At 39.3% G+C, this 23,352-nt stretch overlaps 1 protein-coding gene across 4 annotated transcripts; it reads left to right on the top strand.

The window, feature by feature from the left end:
• The first annotated feature begins 4,801 nt into the window (after window positions 1-4,801).
• Window positions 4,802-22,638, top strand: LOC121880897 (protein FAM163A-like). 4 transcript variants are annotated; one of them, XM_042388502.1, is made up of 7 exons: window positions 5,229-5,279; window positions 5,402-5,429; window positions 6,246-6,298; window positions 13,416-13,519; window positions 18,109-18,132; window positions 18,336-18,450; window positions 19,391-22,638. In XM_042388502.1, exons 6-7 carry the CDS (start codon window positions 18,358-18,360, stop codon window positions 19,766-19,768), a joined length of 471 nt encoding a protein of 156 aa, XP_042244436.1. In that variant the 5' UTR covers window positions 5,229-5,279; window positions 5,402-5,429; window positions 6,246-6,298; window positions 13,416-13,519; window positions 18,109-18,132; window positions 18,336-18,357; the 3' UTR covers window positions 19,769-22,638. The 4 variants fall into 4 exon arrangements, with proteins under 4 accessions (XP_042244435.1, XP_042244436.1, XP_042244434.1 ...); XM_042388501.1 differs by lacking the exons at window positions 5,229-5,279; window positions 5,402-5,429 and adding an exon at window positions 4,802-5,117; XM_042388500.1 differs by having other exon boundaries at window positions 5,256-5,429.
• Window positions 22,639-23,352: the final 714 nt, after the last annotated feature.

Below are 23,352 nucleotides of genomic sequence, written 5' to 3' on the forward strand. Positions count from 1 at the left end.
TCATCTGATAAGTTTTGGGTATATGGTAGAAACATGCTGTACTGTACAGCACCACATAGCATTCATTGTCATGACAAACAGATCTAATTAGCTTTCAGTTTGTTGTGATCTGAGCTGTGTCTCCCTAGTTGATCAGCTGCCTTAATCGTCTCTGTTGAGAATACGGGATATTAAGGATAGGCTACGTGTCCTACATTACACCAAACCACATGTAGCTTGGACACTGATAGGAAAAGGGAATTATGTGAATATGAAGTACTACACACTAATAGAGGCAGTTGTAAGCTTCAGGAACCCTTCAGTCCTTGTACTGCTGTCATACATCACTTGAACTGTGTCTATTAAAATCCAAGAACATCCTTAAAGAGGTAAAAGCCTGCGGTTCTTTTAAGGTTGAAGCACTTGAAAATCTATTTTCACTCTCTGCACTCCAAGATTTACCGTAAAGTTTTAGTGATGTTTCAATCTGGTGAGCTCAGAGGCCACAGGCACTTGACTTTATCTTGGTGTTTATGAAAACACTTCTGAAGACTATTTGGCCTCTGGAGCAGGCAGAGCTCTTTTAAAGTAGGTGCTACCTGACTTTCTGGTTAATACAGTTACTTTACCTTTTTTCATGTGATGTTCCCATTAGTTTTGTTCTCCTGCTGTATAGGCACCGTGTAGAAGACAGAGTTTATTGAGAAATAAATCAGTTTGCGTTTTTACTGGTATAACAAGATTTACTGTAGCTGTATTCATTCCCCTTGTCGCCATAACTCACTGTACTTCAGCAGACCATTTCTGCCTGTCACTGGCAATAAAGGAGTTCATATTTCCGTAGTTTATCTTGAGCTTACAGTGAGACATATGGACTTCTACAGTAACGCTTCAATTTTAGCTCTGGTAAGGAGGTCTTGACATTATTGCCCTTCCTGATCTCACAAAGAAAAAAGACCAAGACTCTACAGCCATGCAAGTGGTGAAGTTGTACTAAATGCTAATGTCAGTATGCTACAGTGCTCACAATGACAATACTAACATGTAGGTATAATGTTTACCATGTTCACCATGTTAGTTTAGCATGTTACCATTTTCACCATCTTAATTTAGCATGTTCACCATTTTATAGTGTGTTAGCATGTTCACCATCTTAATTTAGTGTGTTAATGTTTACCATCTTAGTTTAATATGTTAGCATATTCACCATCTTAGTTTAGCATGTTCACCATCTTAGTTTAGCGTGTTAGCATGTTCACCATTTTAATTTAGTGTGTTAATGTTTACCATCTTAGTTTAATATGTTAGCATATTCACCATCTTAGTTTAGCATGTTCACCATCTTAGGTTAGTGTGTTAGCATGTTCACTAAAGCATCAGTGAATTTAACCATTAATAAAGCCATTAATTATTGTGTTAATAAATTATAAAGTATTTTTAAAGGTACTTCATGAGAAAGTGGCACCCCATAGAAAACAGATTGTTTGTTCAGATGTTTCAAGCTCCCTTCCTGCTGTCAAGACAAGTAGACAAGCAGTAAAAGTTCGGGTGAGCACAAGGTGCTGTCCATGGTGCTGAAGTTCACTATGACAAAAGGGCAAACACAAGGGTAATCATCTTTTTTTTTTTCTTTTTTTTTTTTTTTTACCTCACATGAAACTTCACATGCACCTAAAGGATCATTTCATAAATCTTTGTTACAATATCTTCCTCTTTCTAATTCCCTAAACCAGCTGGAGCCAGCCATCTCAAACCGCTTCAGCAAACAAGGTCCATCTTGACTATAATACCCATATAATGAGGAGATTTAGCCTGGCTACACTTGTTTAAGTATAATCTTGATCCAGAAAAATGGCTCATCTCTTTAGCCTTTCTCTGCCTCTGTGTGTCTCTGGATACGTTAAGCTAGCTTTGTAGCAGGGGGCTGATGAAGGCAGGCTATTGGGGAGTTCTAAGATTACTGCTCAAATTGAATAAAGGAGTCGACACATTACAGCAGCTTAGATGATACACCCCACTGCACTGATTAATTTAAAACCAGCACAATGTTATACACATGCACACACGAGGCACACAAACAACAAGCGTAAACCTGGCCAACCCCTCTCTTTAACACCGTCTTTTCCCCCCCATTTACCTTCTCTTTCATCTTCTCTCAGGTACACGCAAACACACACACTCACGCACGTATACACACACAACGACACACAAGCTCCCAGCATGGCCTCTGCCTCATGACTTGAGTTCATTATTGCCTTGGCAGGGTTCCTCAGATGAAATTAGAATGACAACAGGAATGACACAGAGTGTAGCAGTGGAAAGTTTACACAGGGTGAAGTCGAGAGCGTGCGTGTGCGCGTGCATGCGTGTGTGTGTGTGCGCTAAACAAATCTAATCTTCTCTGATTCATGGGCGAGCTTGTCTGCATGCATTTGTGATACATTTCCTCTTTGTGTACAGTATGTACTCAGTCTAAGAGATGGAGACAGAGAGCGAATGAGACAGAATGGCTTCTGACAGTAGAACACAGCATGAGCACAACTCTCTGGGACAAAGTCACAAAGCCTTTCATAGCGGGACCACCAGTTACTGTTGACAATGCAGGCTGAGTTCATTTACTGGCAATACTACTTGTCAAACAAGTTACATACCCCGAAGGCTGAATTATGACTTCCTGATCCAAAGAAGTGTTGATGGCTCCCTGTTGCACAGGCAGACAATAAGGAAAAGCAAATTTTCCTCAAAAGCAGCACAGGATGTATGGATGAGCTGCTTCTTCTGTGCTTTTTAAAACTCGTGTAATGGTTTGTTTTAAAAAAAAAAGTTATTGGAAAGTTCATCCTCTCTTTACAAAGTGAGAGTTAGCTACATTATCTATGTATGGCGATGTTTATCAGTCGGACAGTCCACCAGTTTGTCCCAGACAGAAATATCTCAACAATCGTTGGATGGATTGCCATAAAATTTAGTGCAGACATTCATGGTCCACAAAGGATGAATCCTATTGATTTTTGGGATTCCCTAATTTTGACTCTAGTGCTACCATGAGGTTGACATTTGTAGCTTTGGGTGAAATCTCTTAATAACTATTGGGTGGATTGCCAGGAAATTTAGTTTATACATGTTTTCTTCAGGATGAACTGTAATAATTTTAGTAATCTCTTTACTTTTCATCTAGTGTCACCATCAGGTCAAATTTTTAATTTGTCTAATATTTTTCTCCAATTTATGACCAAATAACAGCAAAAATGACCAGTTATAAATCTTTAAAAAGAGCAACTTTTGTGTTGCCAGGTTGGCGAGTCATTGATAGTCAAGTCATTAATAAACGAGTTTCTCTATTTCTAACAAACCATCAAGTCTGCATTTGTAAATATTTATAACTTATCAATAAATGTAAAAATACATGTTTTTTAGGGAAAAAAAATTATCTGATTTGTACAAAAGAATATCCATATATTATAAAAACACACTTTTACCTAAATATACTCAGCTACACATGAATTCAAAGGGAACAAATCCTTGTGCAGAAGAGGTAGGAAGCGACAATCAGTTACAGTTGAACAAGAATAATGGGAAAGGCCATAGATACATACATTAAACAGTCAACACTGCACTTGGGATGTTATTAAGTTTTCACTCTCTAATAAGACATCAGAAAAAGTTGGAAAGTCATCTGCCATTATGAAAGTCACTTATAAATATATATATATTTTAAAGAATTCATAAAGTTTGCAGGTGTAAATATTCATAAATATTTTGGATTTTGGTCCTGATGCCCTGCAGCCAGAAGGTCAGTAGTCAAATGGTCCACTGTAAAAAATGGGAGATAAACACCAGCCAGAAAGAAATTTCACAACTTGGCAACCCAATAGTCAATTACTGACATATAAACAACCAATGAATTATTTAACCATTGACAAACTGACCAATTAGAAAGTGGTAATAACTTATTTGTCTGTGGACACCCTGAAGCTCTTGTCCACCACAACAATAACCTGTGCTGCCTTTGAAGACAATTAGGACCAAATAATGTTACTTGAGCACACATGTACTGTATTTTTTACTCAAGAGTGAAAGTAACTACATGTATTCCTGTTGCTGCCATCTTTTTTGTAGCTTGCTTATGTACACTTTTTGGTATATTTTGTGGTCAGTAACCACTAACAGTAACTGTTTTCTCAAACAATGTTTTCACTACAGTTGTAATCACATACATCATCACAGAAAACAACTGTGGGCTATCAAATAATGTGAGAATCAAATAATCCGGCAACTGGCAGTGGTAGATCCCCAGAGCAAGATCCATAACAAATGTGGGTGTACTGGCCTGCTTCAGAGACATTAGGAACTTCTATTTTGTCTTTAACTTTGCTTTGTATTTCTCATTTTTCCTCTTAACACAAACACAACTTCTAACTCTCACTTTGAAGTTGGATCTTATGTAAGATCACGTTCTTCTTTCTAAAAGTAACAGGAAAACTTTAAGCAGCTAATTTGACTTTTACTCAATTTTAAAAGTACTTGTGCTGTCAACTCTCCGCTTAAGCTTTACTCTATTGTCTTGAACTTCATCTAGAAGGTTTTCTGCCCAGATCTCTAAAAAATAAAATGATTTGCATTAAATTTGGCAAGCAGGTTATGACAGATTGCGTTATGGGACTTCTGCCATCATTCTTAACTAACTGGGACAGGAGTCAAGAAATCTTTTTACATCTGTAGAGAGATCAAGACTTTGGATGTACATTTTGAGAGCTGAGTGTTTGGTTTAATGAACCTCTCTCACAAACTGCTGGGTGACATTATTCCAACAGTTTTACGCTTTCATCTCAGGATGGTGACGACTCCCTGTAGCCCACTACCACTACCGCCCCCTCCTCCTCATCCTCCCGGTAAAGTGATATCACACGGTGTACAGCTGACACTGCCGCTCCCCCTCGCCGCTCTTCCCACCCCGCCCCACCGGGACAGGCGGCAGCGGGTGCTAAACCGCCCCCTGGGAGCCGCGCTGAGGACGCAGCCATGCCGAGCGATGACACTCAGCAGCCGGACTGCCGCCTCGTCTCCATCTGCATCTCCAGCGCTTCACAGAGGAGGATGCCATGAGATTTCCCACAGGCCCTCACTGGCACCTGGCTGTGAGTGAACCGGGGGGGAAGAGGGGATAACCGACGGCGGATAATGACGTGATGGTTCGGTTGTAGAGCGAGCACACGGGGGGTTGGGGTTAGGGGGTGGGGGGGACTCCGGCCGTCTTTAATGACCGGTGGTGGAGAGGAAATCAACGGACTTTATTGTGTGTAAGTGTATGTGTGTGTGTATGTGTGTGTGTGTGTGTGTGTGTTGAGCCGCGTATTGTACGCTACTGGACCGACCGCAGTTACAGAAATAATTAAATAAAAAGAAACGGTGTCTCAAACAGGTTGCAGAGATTTCCTTCAATCTGAGAGGTAAGAAAATCACGTCTTTACAATCATTCGTGCGCACCACTTAACGGCGCTGCACCAATTTATCCGCTTAATTGAGTAAAGATGAGCCTAATCAGTGATGTAACAGCTGGCAAATTGACCTCCAGCGACCAAATTAGTGGAAACATAAGCTATGTGCGTTTCAGAAAAGTATTAATTTACCCGCTAGATGCCGTCCTTTATAGTTTGATTTGACTTACTATGATTAATAATATATACCTGACAGTAAGGTGAGTGAAATCGATTTTAGGTGGGGTTACCCTCCATCCTGTCACTGCTTATAACAATTCAATATAGAACAGGCTGTTTGCATTAGACTAAGATGAAGAAGAATGATTACATTTCTAGACTTTGTGGGCATAAATGACCATAAAATCTGTTTTATCTTGCATGATTATGACTGCTCTTATGCAGATTTAGTGTAACAACATATCATGTTTTGTACAAGCCAGGTTTGATTTTAAACATTTGGTGTACTACAATTACAACTACAATTTTAAAAAGAGTTTTTATACATATATATATATATATAAATATATATATATATATATATGGGATAACCCCTGAAGACTCACTGACAATGTGTGAGTGACGCGGTGAATAAAAGCAGGAGTGATGAATGATACCAGAGGGATGAATAAGTGAATTTATGATGTGAGTGAAGAGGGATCCATCCTACTGACTTTCAAACAGGCTCATTTACTGTAGCTGCAGTGGTGACCACATCGCTGCTGGGGCCCGAGGCGTCTCCTGACATCACGTTTATAACTGATGTCATGTCTTTTCTTCCTTTCCCAGGGGGCTTTGCAGCACAGTCGAGGATGCTATCCCCCAGATGGTGACTTTCGCAGGTAAGTTGAGTGTTTTTATTCTTGCTACACGCTCACTGTTTTGCTACAGCACAGGTCAAAAGGAAGGCAGCTATAAACCTTTTTGCCACAAGCTTCTTCCAGTGGTGTCTGATCTCTGCTCTGCACAGGGATTCTGCTCTGGGCGAAATGTGTAAGTGCTCACTTATGTTTTAGCTCTTATATCCTCAACTGGGGTTTGGATTTCAGTTTTCTATTTTTTTTTTCTGCATAGAATTAACCCCTGCCCTGGCAGGCAATCTAGTTCTTAAGTAGCTTGTTCAAGTGTAAAAGATCCAGAATAAATAACACTGAGGTAATTATGACACAAGGTAATCACTCCAAATACAAAAAAGAGACCAGAATGGGGGTACGCGTTGTCAGTCAAATGGAAAAAACGGATGACTGAATTCCGTTTAGACTATCTGAAAATGAAATCATCTACTTTTCCTCCCCCCCTCCGTTTTTTCTCTCTCGCTCCTCGCCGCCTTTGTTCCCTCCTGCCTTGGCAGTGGGTGTCTCTGTCCTAGATGCGGATGTGTTCCTCTTCTCACACGCTGAGATGAGTGCTTTCAGAGGCGGACAAGGCAGAAAGTCCCAATTTTACTACCTGGCTAAATTGCCCTGTGATGGAAAAATGTTGTTATAGGAATGATACTTGAATAATTGAAGCCCCTGGGCTTTAAAATTGCAGGCACTCACTGTGATTTCCAGCACAAAGTCGGAGGCCACCTCAACGAAATATTCATATCATTATTTAAGAATGGATATATCAAGGACCCTCTCAGGTACTGCCACCCTCGCTCTCCATCGCTCTCCTTCACCCTCTGCGTAAGCTCTCTGTTTCCTTCTCTCAGCTCCTCTATTTCTTCTCTTTGAAAAGAATCCATATTCATCCACATAATGACTTACTTTTATCAATGTAATCTGTCTAATGTCTACTTAAAAAGGAGCTTAAAAAGAAACGCTGATGAGTTTCAGCTTTCAGCTTTAAATATAACATAATACCTCTCTCACATAGTTAAATTCGTCTATTTGTCTGCAATGATACGGGATAATGAGAAAAAATGAAATGATAAGGACGCCTATCTAAAGGGATTTCAAGGAGACACTCTAAAGAATATATAGAATAGAATAAAGCTGCTACAATTAGTTGCTTAGTCAATCGACAGGGAATTTGTCAGTTTCAGTCATTTATCAAGTAAAATTGCTAAACATTTGTTGGTTCCAGGTTCTCAAAAAATACGAAGGTTTGCTGCTTTTCTTTGTTTTATCTCAATGCAAATATCTTTGAACTTTGGTGGACAGAATTCAAGATTTAAAAGATATTTTATGTACTTTGGGCTCTTTGGGAATTTGTGATAGACTTTTTAAAAACTGACATTTTTTAGCTAGAGTCAGAATAGAGTTAGCTTAGCATAAAGACTAGAAACAGGGGAAAACTTGTACAAAGTTGAGAAAATCTGGGGTTTATACTGTGTTATGTGCTGAACTATTTCTTTGCTGGGAGCAGTGACTTCCTGGAGTCTCTGCTGGTTGCCTGGCACTCCTGACTAAGAAATAATCCAGCACATAATCCCCAATGAAACCACAATGTATTGCTTTTACACTTTTTTAAACAGATTAAACAAGAGATGTAACATTTTAATTAGCTTTAGAGATGCTGGTAGGTGGATTTTGTTACCTTCGGAGCCACACTAACTGTTTCCACCTGTGTGTCTTTGTGCTAAACTAAGCTAATCTGTTGCTGATTCCAGCATCATATTGAATGGACAGATGTGAGAGAGGTATCTCTTTCATCTGACTCTCATCAAGAAAACAAGTGTTTCCCAAAATGTCGACCTACTCTTTTAACTTTAGTTAAAGTTGAGTTTTCTAATTCAATTTTCATCTCTAATTTTCATGGTTCACTCAGGCATCACATGGGAGAAAAAGCTCCTATTGATCACCACATCATCCCACGTAAAACATCCAAGGGAAGCAGTGTTTTTCGCCTTTCCAGTTTTCGATCAGGGATACATTTGGCAGGGGATGTATAAGCGTGTGAGCTGAATGTGTGCATACATATATACATAGCAGGCATTCACGTGCATGCTCGTGTGTCTCTGTGCATTCGCATTTAACTGACTGTTAGGCTGGTTTCGTTTCCCACAGAGAAAACAAATTAAAATATGACACCTCTCTCAGCTGCCTCTCATCTCCTGCTTTTCACTTGCCTGTCAAGAGACGACAAAACCGCTAAATATAGTTCCACAAGTGGAGTGTGAAACCTCTTAACCTTGCCCAACATTTTTAACATCATAAAGGCTGAAACAAGATGATGTTATGGTAGCCGGAACAGAAGTGTAATCATCTCATCAATCATCTGTTTATGAGTGTGTTTGAAGGAGCGAGAGAGAGAGAGAGAGAGAGAGAGAGAAAGAGCTAGAAAAGGAGAATGTGTCCTCATCTGTACAAATAGAGTTGGATGATATCAAAATTATGACATTTAAAACTTTTTTCCGCCTTAAAGAGTGGAACAAATTAAAAGGTGACAGAAATAAAGGAAAAACCTGAATAAATGACCTATAGAAACCTAATGAATGCAGATGCCTCCATACAGGGGGTGTCACTGAATGATTTGAAGAGCTTGAAAATTATATGCTACATGCCTCACTGTCACCAGATCTCAACCCAACTGATCAACAACTGATTAGATCAACATGTTAAAGAGCTCTCTCCACCTTCCAGCATCATCAAAACACCAAATAAAGGAATATCTTTGTGTTCATCTAGCAGGGCTCCAGAGGCTTGTTGGACCAATAAAGTCCTGGACTTATTTCCACTGTTGTCTCTGATGTTTTCCCAGTACACAGATCTTAATCAAGATGCAGGCAGCATCTGTGTCTGACCTAAAATAATGATCTAAAAAACTGAAACATAAAAGCAGGCAATCATTAAAAAAAAAAAACAAGAAGCAAACAAGTTTCAAAGTATCTTAGATACCAAAAGAAAATCACATCATGAAAGGCAACAGTTGTATGACGTTATTCTATGTGCAAACATCAGTGCATTTAAAGATAAAAATAAAACAATGCATTATGAGATATTTACATTCTATGTTGGAGATCTATCTAGCTTAACCTTATGTATTTTTTTCCTTTAATTTTGCACCTATCTGTATATGGAGAAGCAGATGAATCCCTTCACTTTTTCTTACATTATTAACAAGGTTTCAGTCTTCAGACTTTCTTCAGCTAAAATGATTAAAATTAGATATTTATTTTACCTGATGAAGGTCCGAGGACTGAAATGTTTTAATTAAGCAAGAACAAGTGATCGAAACAGTGCAGGATGACACACCTTGGTAACCTACTGGTTAAGACACATGTCACATGACCACAGTGGTTTGAATCCAGTAAACCTTTGTGGCATGTTACCCCTGTCTCTCTCTCCCCCTCCTTCATTTCCTGTCATCTCTCCACTGTCGCTATAATAAAAAGGAATATTATGCCCTCCAAAAAATATACAGCATGTGTATAAAAAAAAAAGAAAGAGTGCAGGATTCTTTGATTTGTTCACAGTTAAACGTTTTTGATCCTGATAATAAGACTTTATGGGAAATGGTCTCTCTTCTGTATGCCCATAATATGACAAACTGATACTCAATTCAATTTTCTTTGCTCAACAGCTCTCCACACGAGAAAAACAAAAACATCAATATCTCATTATGTGGGTGTCATTATGTCATTAGCTGAAATCATTTTCTAAAACAGTAAGCTATCATCATATCATCATGATACAAATCCACTGAGAATGAACGAGCAATTATATTGATCATCACGGTTCATCACACTCAGAGTTGTTAGTTGGAGTGACAGCGTTGCCGACAGCAAAGGTCTCTCTCTCTCTCACACACCACTTATTGTTGCCTTCATGCTGCCTTCAAAATCCCTTCAAATCTCATGGACGCACATGGTCCTCGGCATTTCTCTCGTACAGTGAGGAATGGGATCCTTGAAGCTCACTTGACAGACACAGTCTTACTGGTCACCTGGGACTTGTACGCTTAATGGCTTAAAGGAGGTTTTGTGTTCAGGAAATCAGATGCCTGTTGGCTCTGCCGAGACTGCCTCATCCCTCTTCATTTCTCGTCCAAGTCAGTGACTGATGGGATTTCTGGCAGATCCTCTAACTCCTTTCAGGCCCCAGTTTAATCTAAGGGTTCTTATATGTGCATGTTTGCTCAGATTTGTGTTTGCTTGTTTCCCAGTTGAACCAGACAGCTCTGAACCCACTGAGAGTCATATATGAATTGCGTTGGTTAAGATACTCTGACAGCATTAGAGTTGAGTCTCCCAACCTGTGTCGCTTGGCCTCTTTATCTCTCCACTCTGTTGGAAACTCTCTAAACTGAGACTTTACCTCGACGCTCCCTTTCTGGCATAATTTGGCTGCATGTTAGTCAAAATCACTTATTTTAGCTTGTAGAAAAATTCCATTGTTGTGTCTGTGTTGATACACAAACAGAGCAGTTCATAATTTCTGCATAAATGTGCTATAGTAGCTTCAGCAGTGTAACACAGGATCATGCCATGAGAGCCAAAGGAATTAAATTGATAGACCAAGAGGGAAATGATGTACAGTGTGGTGAGAGAGGAGGAATTTGCTGAAAGAGTGAATGGGAGGAAGTAAGAAGGAGATATGGAGGAGAGGGAGGACTGAGGAGACACAGATAGTGAGCGAGAGAGAGAGAGAGGAGATGAAGAGATGGAGAAAAGAGGAGCAAGAGAGACTTCACAACGCTTTTAACGACATTATCGTGGCCCGTGGTGTATATAATTTAGTATGATGACGCAATGGAGGAACTGCACAAGGGGAGATGTCTTTGAGGGAGGCTCACATGCTCATTTCAACAAATAGACTCACATTTCTCCTTGTGATTGTGACACTGGTTTAAAATTGCCAAAAATGCAGGTGCATTCAGTGTCAAATGTTTAGATTTATCTACCTGTGTGCAAACCATTTTGCAACTACATTTTGTTCGCTTTCAGAGTCAGAAAGCAGAAAGAGACAAACAAAGAAAAGCCTTCTGGGTAGATTTCACTGTAAGCTGGGGAACATGTGTCAGGCAGGAGACAAACCACCCAACCCTAGAGTAACATTTATTTTAACCTGCTGGCTGAGATTTGCTAGTTATGACAAGAAGTGCCAGAATGTTTAAACCATTTCATTCGGCAGTAAGACTCATATTCACTGCAAATTACCAGCCCTCGGATGCGCATGGCTTTTAAAAAAATTACATCAATACTCCAGTAATGAGAAAGAACCTTTTTTTACCAATTTAATTGGGATAATTAAATGTTGTTCTTACACTGAGAAATATCTGGGTGTTTTATTAAATCATCTCGAACAGTAAATAAACAGTCATCTGGTGTTGTAATTAGGGTAATGGTAGTACTTAAAATGTAGCATTTTCTAGCCTGAACTCAGCTGTGTAAATTAGTTTAAGTGTGTGTCAAAATCATGTGTTTTATATTGTCATTTAAAAGGCCAGTTTCTCTGAGTGCATTAACGCTTGGGTTAACTACCATGCAGAAAGAGGATTTGTGTTTATTTGGTATTTCAATGCGACTGCCAGTGAAAGGAAATCAAAGCGTCTGTGCACATATTCTATCTCTATTGCACACAGCCAATTTATTACTTTCTGTCAGATAAACTGGCTCTTAAGGTCCATTAGAGGCTAGACAGAACATTTGCTGTGTGTGCGCACGCCTTCATTTCTTTTCATTTACAACATTTTTGCTCCTGTGTGCCAATCAGAGGTTTTAGTTTTGCAAACTTCAAGAATTTAGAAATCCCAACTCGTGACTATAATTTGACTGTATGTGTGTGTATTAACTTATATATTTTTGTGCCTTTAACCTGGCTTATATGCTCTCGCCACTTCTCAACAGCATATTAAAGGATGGGTTCACAATTTGTCAGTCAGGTACCCATATGAACAGTGAAAGAGGTTTTCCTCACTGTAATCATTGCTCCTGTTCATACTGGCTATTAAAAGATCCCCTTCAAATGTGCTTTCAGTGTAAGTGATGGGGACCAAAATCCACAGTGTATCCACAGTCATTTTGTGCAAAAAAGTTTATCAGAAGAATGTATTAGGCTTCAGCAGTCTGAGTTAGACATATCGAGTGGATATCTGCCACATTTACATTTCTTTTTAGCATCAAATTCCCTCTTTGTGTTTCCTTGGACAGTGTTTCCCTGTTGAGTTGTGGTGAAAGTATAGTAACAAAAAGAGGGACTTTGGCACTAAAAAGATTGAAAGCGTTGAAAGATATCTATTTGATTTGACTCATTTAGTCGAATGAAACCTCATATTAGCTACAGATAAACTTTTAAATACATTTTTGCACAGAAGGAGCAATGGTTAGTATGAACAGGAGGGATGATTATGACATGAAAATGTTCATTTGGGCTCCTGACTATTGTTTTAAGATAGACTTAAAAAGCTGTGAGCATGTCCTTTAACTTGCATGTATTTTGTGAATTGTGTAGGACATTCATCTTTACTTATTATACTGTGTTTCCTAATGACTGTATCAGTATGCAGTGTATACTACCTAGGGTGATCACATGATTACAATTAGCTATTCAACTTTGAGAGTCTCTGTTGAATTGGTCACAGAAGTCTTAAATGACAAAAGATGCACGTACAAATCAGATTTAGTATGCTGAAACTGTACTGCACATATGCATATAACATGCTGGCCATATGGTTAGTGTGCACAGTAGTTGCTGCTGCATTCAGCATGCTAATACATCTACACCCTGAGTGTCTGTTTCCCATCCAGAGTGATCCTGTTGGAATTCAGTCACACTGTAGTAGTGCATCTGGTCATGTACAATTTTTGCATATAGTTTATATTAGATAGTTTATAGATTTATGTTATTCCAGATACAATACCTATGCAATAGCTGTCTGATATTATGCTAGTGCTGCTTTCCACCATTTCATATCATTGTAATTGAATATTTTTTGGGTTTTTAGACTGTTGATGAGATGATGACCTGCTGCTATATTTCTCTGTTATGCTAACCATTTCCTCTTGACAGAAACCTCTTTCTCTTCCTGTAGGAGTTCCAGCGAGAGGAGGTTTTGAGAGTAACACTCCACAGGCCTGTCATGGTTTCCTACCTTTTCACACTAATCCATCTCTGCATCTCCTGCTGTCTTCTAATGTAAGTGTCCTTCTCGGTTGGTAGAGCGCAGACAATAATACTAATAACCTCTGAAAACAACATATTATTAGCCACAAAGATATTGTGAGAAATTTAAGGGAAAAGAGAATGATACCTGTTGGTGTGTTGTGTACAAAGCTGCAGCCAAGACACAATTAAGTCAACTTATAGAAAGGAAGCAGAGAAAAAGCCTGAGCCAAGCTCTGTCCAAGTTCAAATATATATTAGCACTTCTAAAGCTCACTTATTAATATGTTGTATCACATTTGCTTAAAGGTAGAGTCAGTCATTCTGGAGAAAGATATTGTTGATATTTGAACTAAACACCCAAACACCCTCCCTTCATGCTCCTTCAGAAGCTCCGCCCCCCAAATTCATGGACACGCATCACCAAGGCAACGACCTAAAGAGAAATATGGCAGAATCTAGAGCGATGCGTCAGCTGTAGAGTCATTTCTGTTCCTCTCACACATTATCACAAGCAGAAAAAAAAAGTCTCATGTGAGCACAACAGTCCATCCACACTCTCCACCGATACATTGATACAGTTAATAGGTCGAAAACACATATACAACGGGATATTTGTGCGATTTAAACAGCTGCCTGCTCAGATTACGCTTCACTGAATGTGACAGAAACAGACACGGAGTTAAAAAAATGCGGGGGGTTTCTGTGAGACTGTCTTGGATTCAGTGTAGATTGATACTCTCCAATTCGCCAGCCTTCCCCCACCATTCAGTGGGTGCTGGAGAAGGAAGACTGTCATGTCCTCACACAGACAGCTGCTCTGATGACTTCCCCTGTCCTGTGCACAAGCATGAAAACCCCCTGCTGCTTATTGGCCAGAGTAGTATTGTGTAGCTCGCTCCGAGCCACTGTGTTTACATGCCCGTTTACAGAGCTAGTGCTGTGTATGAACACCAGATTTTTTTCCGCTCAGTTTAATCTGCAGGAGTTTCTGAAGGCTTGTGCAACATGTTTTTCTGTCACGGAGGAAATAAAGTCATAACGAGCGAAACAATGGCATAGCTGCAGGTGTGCCAGGGTGTACCTGTGCCACTCAAAGAGGCAGCTGGTACACCTAAAAATCAGATGCACTATGACTTTTAGTTATAGCCTTGCTAAAATGTTTTATTCATAAATTAGGCTATTATGGTCTAAATATAGTAATTGTTAATTTTAAAATAAGTTGAAAATTAAAAATAACATCTACCGTTATGCACAGCCTGCCTATCAATCAAATTTTAAAAGTTTTTTTGAAGGTTTAGGACCTGTGACCCCAGAAAGCATCCCTGGAGACTAGCAGTGTAAATAGTAAACAATACAATTCCTGCAACTAATGCTAGAATATATTCTAGCTGCTAGTTTATCAAAATGAAACAAAGCTCACTGTTTAACTCCTCCAGACCTCGCATTAATGACCAGCTGCACACATGGCCTACAACAGCCGAGGAGGATGTTTATCCATCACCCTCACCCTCAACAAAGTGCAACTCCTTCGGCACTGGCGCCTGCGGACATAGAATCAGAGGATGCAGAAATGACTAACTCTACAGATCTCTCAGCAGTAGATGAACCTGCATACCAGCCCAAATTTCGTGCTTTCCCAGTCACCCAGTCAGTGGAAAGAGCCGGAGTGTTTCAGCTAAATGGCATGACCGGTACAGTTGGCTAGAGTATAGCATTAAACTGGATGCTCTATTTTTGCCAACTTTGCCGCCATTTTAACATTGATGTCAAGGAGGACAGATTTAGCCAAGCAGGACTGAGAGACTGGAGGCATCTTGTTCAGTTTTATATAAAACACAAAGCTAGTAAAGCCCGTGCTGCTGCTATGACCAGACACAAAGGTTTCATGGACATTAAAAGGGCTGGAAAATCATCAGGAATGCATCAGGTCACAAAAGACAAACAGGAGCAGTTCACTTACTTTATTGAAAGAAACCAGGCACAAGGGAGACACAGAAAGCATGAACAGAGGAAACTTTCTTGAATTGTTTGAACCGATTTGTGCGTATGACCCCGAGATAAAAATGCTCCTTGATGAGCTTCCAAGTTATACAAAAATGATGAGCCCTGACATTCAAAACAACCTCCTTGAAGCTGCAGCATCGCTTCTCCTACAGAAAATCAAAGCGGAAATGCATGCACAGACTGACACCTATTATGCAGTTTTAGCTGACGGATACAAAGACCTCTCGAAGAAGGACTAATAGCTGTCTGTGTGAGGTATGTGCATGATGGCAATCTGAGAGAGAGAAAGCTGTCAGATTTGTTGCAAAAGAGGATATGACATCCTCTGACATTGCCAACAAAATTTTGGAAGTGCTGGAACCGCTGCAGCTGGACCCTGGATTGTATGCAGGTTTCAGTTTTGACCGGGTGTCATCACGTCAGGTGGGAAACCTGGGGTGCAAGTGCTGCTCAAAAAATCTTTCCCCCATACAGTGTATGAACATTCGCCCTGCTTTAATCTCATGAGTTTGACAGCTTTGAAAGAGTCTCCTACTGTGGCCACTTTTTGATGTTTTAAATTCACTGCACCATTTCATGACTGGAGCCAACAGACAAGCACGATTTCTACACATCCAAAAAGAGCTTCACCCCAACAGACACTGTCTTGAGCTTGTGTGTTTCACAGATATTAGACAGAGTTCAAAGTCTGAGGCTGTCAGTGGAGTTTTGACTTTATATGACATCGTATTAGAAACACTGAGTGAGTTTGCAGAAGGCTCTGGCCAGACCAAAATAGACACTGAGTCTCTCTTGCAGCAAATACAGAACAAGAAATTCATCTTTCTCCTTGTGGCATTCTCTAAGCTGTTCAGGGCCAGTGATTTTGCGACAAAAGGCCTACAGTCTCCATCTGCTTCAGAAACTAATTGCATCCATGTGATTGAGGGCCTCATAGAAACTTTTGCTACATTTAGGAATAATTTGAATTTAGGGAATTTGAGAGAATCATCATGCTTACTGATGATGTCATGAAGAAAAATGATGTGCAGAATTGGTTAGTTACAGGTGCTGGTAACAGGAAATTACCTTCCAGGTTTGCTGAATTGCATGCAACCTCTACAGTGGGCAGGTCTGCGCCCATTAGGAGTGACTTGGATTTGCATTCATTGTGGATTTCAATTCTTGACAGACAGCTTATGAAACTTAACCGTTTTCAGTGCAACTCCAAGTAAGCATTACTATATGGACTTGTAGTGGAAGGGCCTGAACTAACAGTATTTGGGCAACTGATCAAACAAAAGGTGAATGGCGGTCACTTATACCTGTCCATGATTGAAGTCTTAGACTCATGTGATAAAGGCGTATTCCCCAACACGGTCAGTTTACTTCGTGTTTTGATTACATTGCCTGTTACAAGCTGTTCCATGGAGCGCCTGTTCTCAACAGTCAGCAGGATAAAGTCCAGCAGCAGAGCAACCATGCTCACAGGAAGACTAATAACCTCATTGCTGGCGTTTGAAGGAGAACTTAAAGAGACTTTGGAGTCTAATGAAATAACTGAATCATTTAAGGCCAAGTGACACCATCTTACCCTTTAAGCTTGCACAGGTTGTCTGTGTCCCAATAAAGTTTAATGTAAATGTCATTTGGGGGAATGCTGTGTAGGCCTATGAGCCGTGGTTAATTCATCAGATTCAGTTCTAGTTTTGCCTAGTTGTTATCTATTCTATTATAGGCCTATTTTGTTTTATTTGATAAGCCTATAAAGAACGATTGCACTGTGACATTTAAAATAACAATCAAAGAATGGACTGTGCAATGACTAAAGCACTTTTTATACTGTGTTATGGCTATGTTATAGGCAAGCCTATATGGAGAGTAATGGTTGTAGAGAAAATTAGATGTGGCACACCCAGTTTTTCTGATGCACACCCACAGTCTTTTTTCTGGTCACGCTAGTGGAGTGAAATCAACAGCGAGGACAGAATCAACTGTAGCACAGCCAAGATATTTACATTCTGCTTTAGAGGAACTATTTCACTTTTATGAGGAAAAAAAGGCTTCAAAGATGAGGACTGTCTTCTAGAAATTCTCCCAGCAGTGTGAAAGTGTGCTGTATCTTCAAAAAGTCTTTTTCCAAAAACAGTTTATCCGTCCGCTTCTCACTTTTCTGCAAGCTGTTTCCGGCTGTTGTGCGGGTTGTCACACTGTCGCAACAAGGCCCTGGGAAGTCACTGCACCCAGCCGTTATTTGCTAAATAATAGTAACACCTTGTTTGTGTACAGATTAAACATGCACTGTGTTAATTAGTGAGCTTTACAGGTGTCAGTAGGGAAAGTCTGAACTTCGGACAGAACCAGGCTAGCTGTTTCCCCCCAGTCTTCCAGTCTTTGTGCTAAGCTAAGCTAACTGACTCCCAGGTCTTGCAGACATAAAACACCTTACTGAGACACTTAAAGTGAGTTTTTCTGTTAATGTATCATCCATCTGTTTCCGTGAGGCCTGAAACAACCCCAGCTGTCTGATAACAGCTGCATGATAACCAACTAGTTACAACATATTTCATCAGTTGCAGTTACATCATGATGGTACATGAATATACTAATTCAGCCTACATTGGTTATCTTTGCAGGCAATATAGAAACCTTTGTTGGACATAAGTATGCTGAATATTCTTTAGCAAATTTTAAGTATGATCTCCAGCTCTGTCAAATCCACTGTGGCCGCGTAATAGGCTCATTCACATTCTTCTTTTGCTACTCTTCTTCTTTTCTCTGTTTTCATATTTCCATCTCTGTTGGTCCCCATCTCTCCGCCTCTCTATTGCTTTCATCTTTCTCTGTATTGCTCCCTCTGAAGGGTTTGATGGAGAGCTGGTCGAATGTCAGCGGGAACTATTGTTATAACCGGAGGAATTCTCGCCGGAGTGATACTGCTGTGCATCGTAGCAGTGCTCTGTTACTGTAGACTCCAGGTATCACTGTGTGTGCATGTATGAGTGTGTGTGTCAGACATTTGAAATAAGGATTTTTTAAAAATAAAAATATTTAAGAACTTTCAATTAATATAATACGATTTTTTTTCATAGTATAGAAGCAGAGAAGAGATTTCTGGCACAACTTAATCCACTTCCCAGGTGCATGGAGGAACAATTGCATCTTATTCACAAATGTGTTGTAGATTTAACATTTACAACTGATTGAGATGAAAATATACAGGTACGAATAATCTTATAATATAAGCAGAGGTCACGGTTCTCAGGCACCCTGTCTGATTTCAGGCATAGAGCAGTTTTAAATTCATAACTCAATACATGGTACACATTTCCTCCTGGACCACTTTTCAGGCTCAGAAATCTTTTCTTGCTTTAATCCCTGAATAAGATATAAAAATGTAACTAATCCTAATCCTGGTATGTATGCGCACAATAGATAGAATAGTTTCTGGATTCTTCCATAGGTTTTAACTTTTCAATTATTTTTTAGTGTAAGGTTTTACATTTTTTATGTTTTATACAAATAGTGTTTTTAATGTAATTACACTACTTCTGATTATAGCAGTTAGCCTTTAAATGTCTTTGCGTGCATTATATTCATTGTTAATACACATATTTTATGAGTTAATTACAAATATATATTATCATTTTGCCCAATTTATTCCTTTTCACCCCATATAAATAGAAAAAGTCCTTACTGAGCTAGCTAACTAACATTATTATTATATTATTTTACCTTAATCATTTTTAGAAACTTTATTAATGTGTGATTCCCTGTTTTGTTACTGACTCTGGGTCAGTTTAGACAAACACCTCTTGCTTGATTTCTTTGTTTGTGATATTAGGATACACAAAAAAAATTGACTTAACTTGGTGAGACACACTCCCCCCATTTATCTTTCTTGTCTTGCCCCTGCAGTATTACTGCTGTAAGAAGAATGATTCTGAGGTGGACATGGGCTCCGTGGTGGGAGCGGACCCACTCTCTCACTTTCCCTGCAACGCTTGCAACGCCCTCGCCATGGACGGTGCCGCCATCACCCCCGTCTCTCTGGATCAGCTGGACGCAGGTTCTCATCACAACCTCTGCCCTACCTGCTCGCCATACTCCCTCCGCTCTGGACTCACAGGCGACATGCGTAACGGAGGGGAACGGCTGGGCTTCCATACCTACTATGAGAACCCGTCCGTGTCTCTTCCCCTGTCTGTCAACCCGCAGGTCTCCTCCCCTCTGAGTTACTACAGTCCCACGGACATGTTTCCTCCCCCACCGCGTCCCTACAGCACCCAGGTCTGACCTCTGCTGCACCGTGAAGACATGCACACATAAAGAAAACTCTTACTTACACACATCTGACATTCACATGCTCTTGCTTGGGACTCAAATTATTTTTTCAATATCTTCCTCCAGGTGGTGGATTATGATACAGCACAATTACACACACATACCCACATAACCACACATGCCCACATTCATCCAGGGGGGAGCCAGCCCACTGATAGAGCCTCTGTGTGGGCAACAAATCCATGGGCCAACCCCGGGAGAGCTGAAGACAGCAGCATGAAACTGTGTTAGATCAGCAGGGAAATGGTATATAACTCTAGTGCAACCTCAAATGTGGTCCTCTGTGACTGAATCATAAGTGATCAGCCCTAAATCCAGGCATTCAAGCCACACTCGAAGGTGGTTCAGGACTGATGGTATAAAAAAAACAGTGTAACCAGCCACACAGAAAGACAGCCTAGTCAATTTGTCATGTTGGTATTAGGTATGCAAATTTTAAGAAATTCCCTTAAATAATCAGCCACATTAATGATCAATTACCAAATAATCATTATAAGGTTATCAAGTATGAAATGCATGATTTTCCTCTGTGAAAGCTTATTTTAAACCATTTTTGCAGCACAACCCAAATATACTGTGTTAAGTATTTGAATCATATTAAATAAATAAACACAAGTAAATTGTTTAAGTCATGAATTACATAAAACTAAATTATGCCGTCACTAAAATTTTCTGCCTCTGCTCTCGCTCCACATGCTGTTATTCACAGGCTGAACTCAATTCAAATACTGAAACACAGTTCTTCACAAATTCCAGGCTTTTCTGTAGGCAATAAATTTAAAAACTTAAAAAATATAAAATACTTTTTTTTTCATCCACGAACGCCTAATTAAAACAATTAACACAGGATGATTTTGCACCTAAATAAATTTGATATTTGAATCATACATTAAATAAACACAAATAAATTGTTTAAATCAAATGTTTAATGAAGCAAAATAATGCTAATTCATGTAAATCTTTTGCTCCTGCTCTCACTTCACCTGTTATTCACTTATAGCCAAAAAAGTTTAAACAATAATTCAACATAAATTATTTTATTAAATATGCAGGGCAGGACACTTACAAACAAAGTATAGCCCATTCTGTTTTTACAGTGCTGTAAGCTACAAATGCTTATATATATATATAAGTATAAAATGGGAGAAGTAACAGCTGACAGATTTCTTGATTATTGGTTGATCATGAAGGATTGTAAAACATAGATAGATTTTAAAGTCTGTACCCAACACAGGTTCAGAACAGCCACGGAAAATCCCCTTTTCTGGCTTTATGGCCAAAGACAAATCTATATTTTTCTCTCTTTACTTACAATTGTAGTTTTCCACACACAGATGAAATACGATCACTGCAGACACATTGTATGAATATATTGGTTACAAGATACAAAGTCTGAAATGGACCACCTCCTCCAGCACCACTTTCGTTTCTGTTATTCTCTCCCCCACCCCCTCTCCCTCCTGCTAGCGTTAACTGAAAGGGGTTGAAACGCTAGCCTGAAACCCCGCCAACCCCTCCCCCTCCAGGTTACTGTACATGAGGGCTAACAGTTTTTCTATTAGTGGTTGTTGTTCCCCCAACTATAGAAACTGCAACACGGATGTTAAGTGTTCCTGTTCAGAGAAAAGACTGTTGAGAAAAGAAGAAGAAAGAAGAAGTTTTTACGGCTTTTGGGAGTCTTGTGAGAAAAAAGTACAGTTGCTATTACGGCAAACTATTTGAGAGAGTTTCAGTCTGCAAGAAAAAAAAAAAAAACGTGGTGTGAATTATGTTTTGCTTGTATTTTCACTCTTGGTAAATGGTAATGAAACCTCTGAAAGCCGATGGGTTCTGAAAGTGTCTTCTATATAAGTTGATGTATTTAACTTTTTCATGTTTACAGAATGAGATGGATGAAAAGAAAGAAAATCTTTAGACTTAGGAGGTGTTGTAGGCAGAAATGAGATACTAGGATCATGTACCGTATTTTGTTGATCTCAAAGCTTAAGTTTTTCTATCTATAAGCCATTATATCTGCTACAGTATAGTGACAAGATGCAGTGTTATTCCACAGTACTGTATATGCCTGAATCTATATATTTTTAAGGAGTGTTGTAGTTTTTGTGAGGGATGTCAGGGTTTAAGTGTGTTTTAGTGAGTTTGTACCAAATGTGAGTTTTCAATGCTCTTCCATCTTCATATTTCCTAACTTATAATACAGCAAAGGAACACAATGTAAGAGCATGAAAATAGCACTTTTGGAACCGGAAATTCACTTTATAATTGAGATAAAAATGTGAAACACACAATGATATTGAGTGTTACAGATCAAAGACTATTAGTTCAAAGACATATAAAAGATATTTAGTCATATATATATTCTAACACCATGTTGTTTCCACTGAGCTGTGAGCTTCATCTTCACATCTCCTAACTTTCCTCACCTCACTTCCCCTTATTGTTAAGAAGTATGTGCTAAATTAGATATGTATAACTAATTTTTTTTGTTAATTCAGATGTCCACAAAGCATACAGTAGGTGTTCACTGCCACTTAGCTAATATACTCAACAGATATGGTCCCTATAGTTTAGTTTTTGTATCACCGGTTCTGTGACGACCAGTTTGTTGCACCACAAAGAGCACCATCGCTGTATCAGAACTGACCTATGCCCCTTCTTATTTTTAGGGTTTCCTTTTTCTTGTTCTGATTGTTGAAAATTGTATTTTTTAGATTTTTCTGTATTGCAATAGAATACGTTTTGGTATGCCCTGATACAGTGTACTTTAAACAAAAGAGAAAAATCCACCGTGTTTCACAAGCCTTTTTTTGAGGAGGAATAAATGTTTATATCTGGACTTTTTTTCCCCTTTTTTTTGGTCTTTCCTTACTGACTGTACAGTGACACAGACAGTGGATACACTGGATGTTGAAATCCCAGTTTCTAGTAAAAAAAAGAAAAGAAAGAACCACAGACATATGAAAGTTAAAAAAAGCACAGGGGGACACACACGAAAACTTGAGTGAAAAGAAAGACAGAAGTGAAAAGTAGCTACATGTGGAAACTCAAAGAAAGGGAAGTGAAAGTGAGCTGTCATTGGGAAAAAGAAGGCAAAAAAATTGAAATGAGGGATTTCAGAACCGTAAGCGGAGAAATTCAGAGAAACTACACCAGTGACTTGGAAATGAGAATATGAGTGGGGGAAGAAAAGTAGGTGTCATTTACGTGTGGATATACTGAATCTTCTTTGTTATTCTGCATTCATGCTCCGGTATTCTGTCGCTTTACCTGCTGGACCCGTTTGCTCTCCTGTCAGGCCGCTCAAACCAGGATAATAATAGATCAGGTCACACAAACACCCCAGGGCGAAATATCACAAATACCACATCCTTTACTCCCTCCATCAGCATTGTGTTTTAACTTGCTGTTATCATTGAGACGTCTGGCAGGTTTACACATCTGTGCCAGCTCCAGTAAGAGTGTGAACAAAAGGAATGGATGAAAATGGATGATAAGTAAAGTGTTTGACAAAAAAAAAAAAAACAGTGTGGGAGCTC

This window comes from Thunnus maccoyii, chromosome 16 (assembly GCF_910596095.1).
Source record: "Thunnus maccoyii chromosome 16, fThuMac1.1, whole genome shotgun sequence".
NCBI classification, from domain to species: Eukaryota; Metazoa; Chordata; class Actinopteri; order Scombriformes; family Scombridae; genus Thunnus; species Thunnus maccoyii.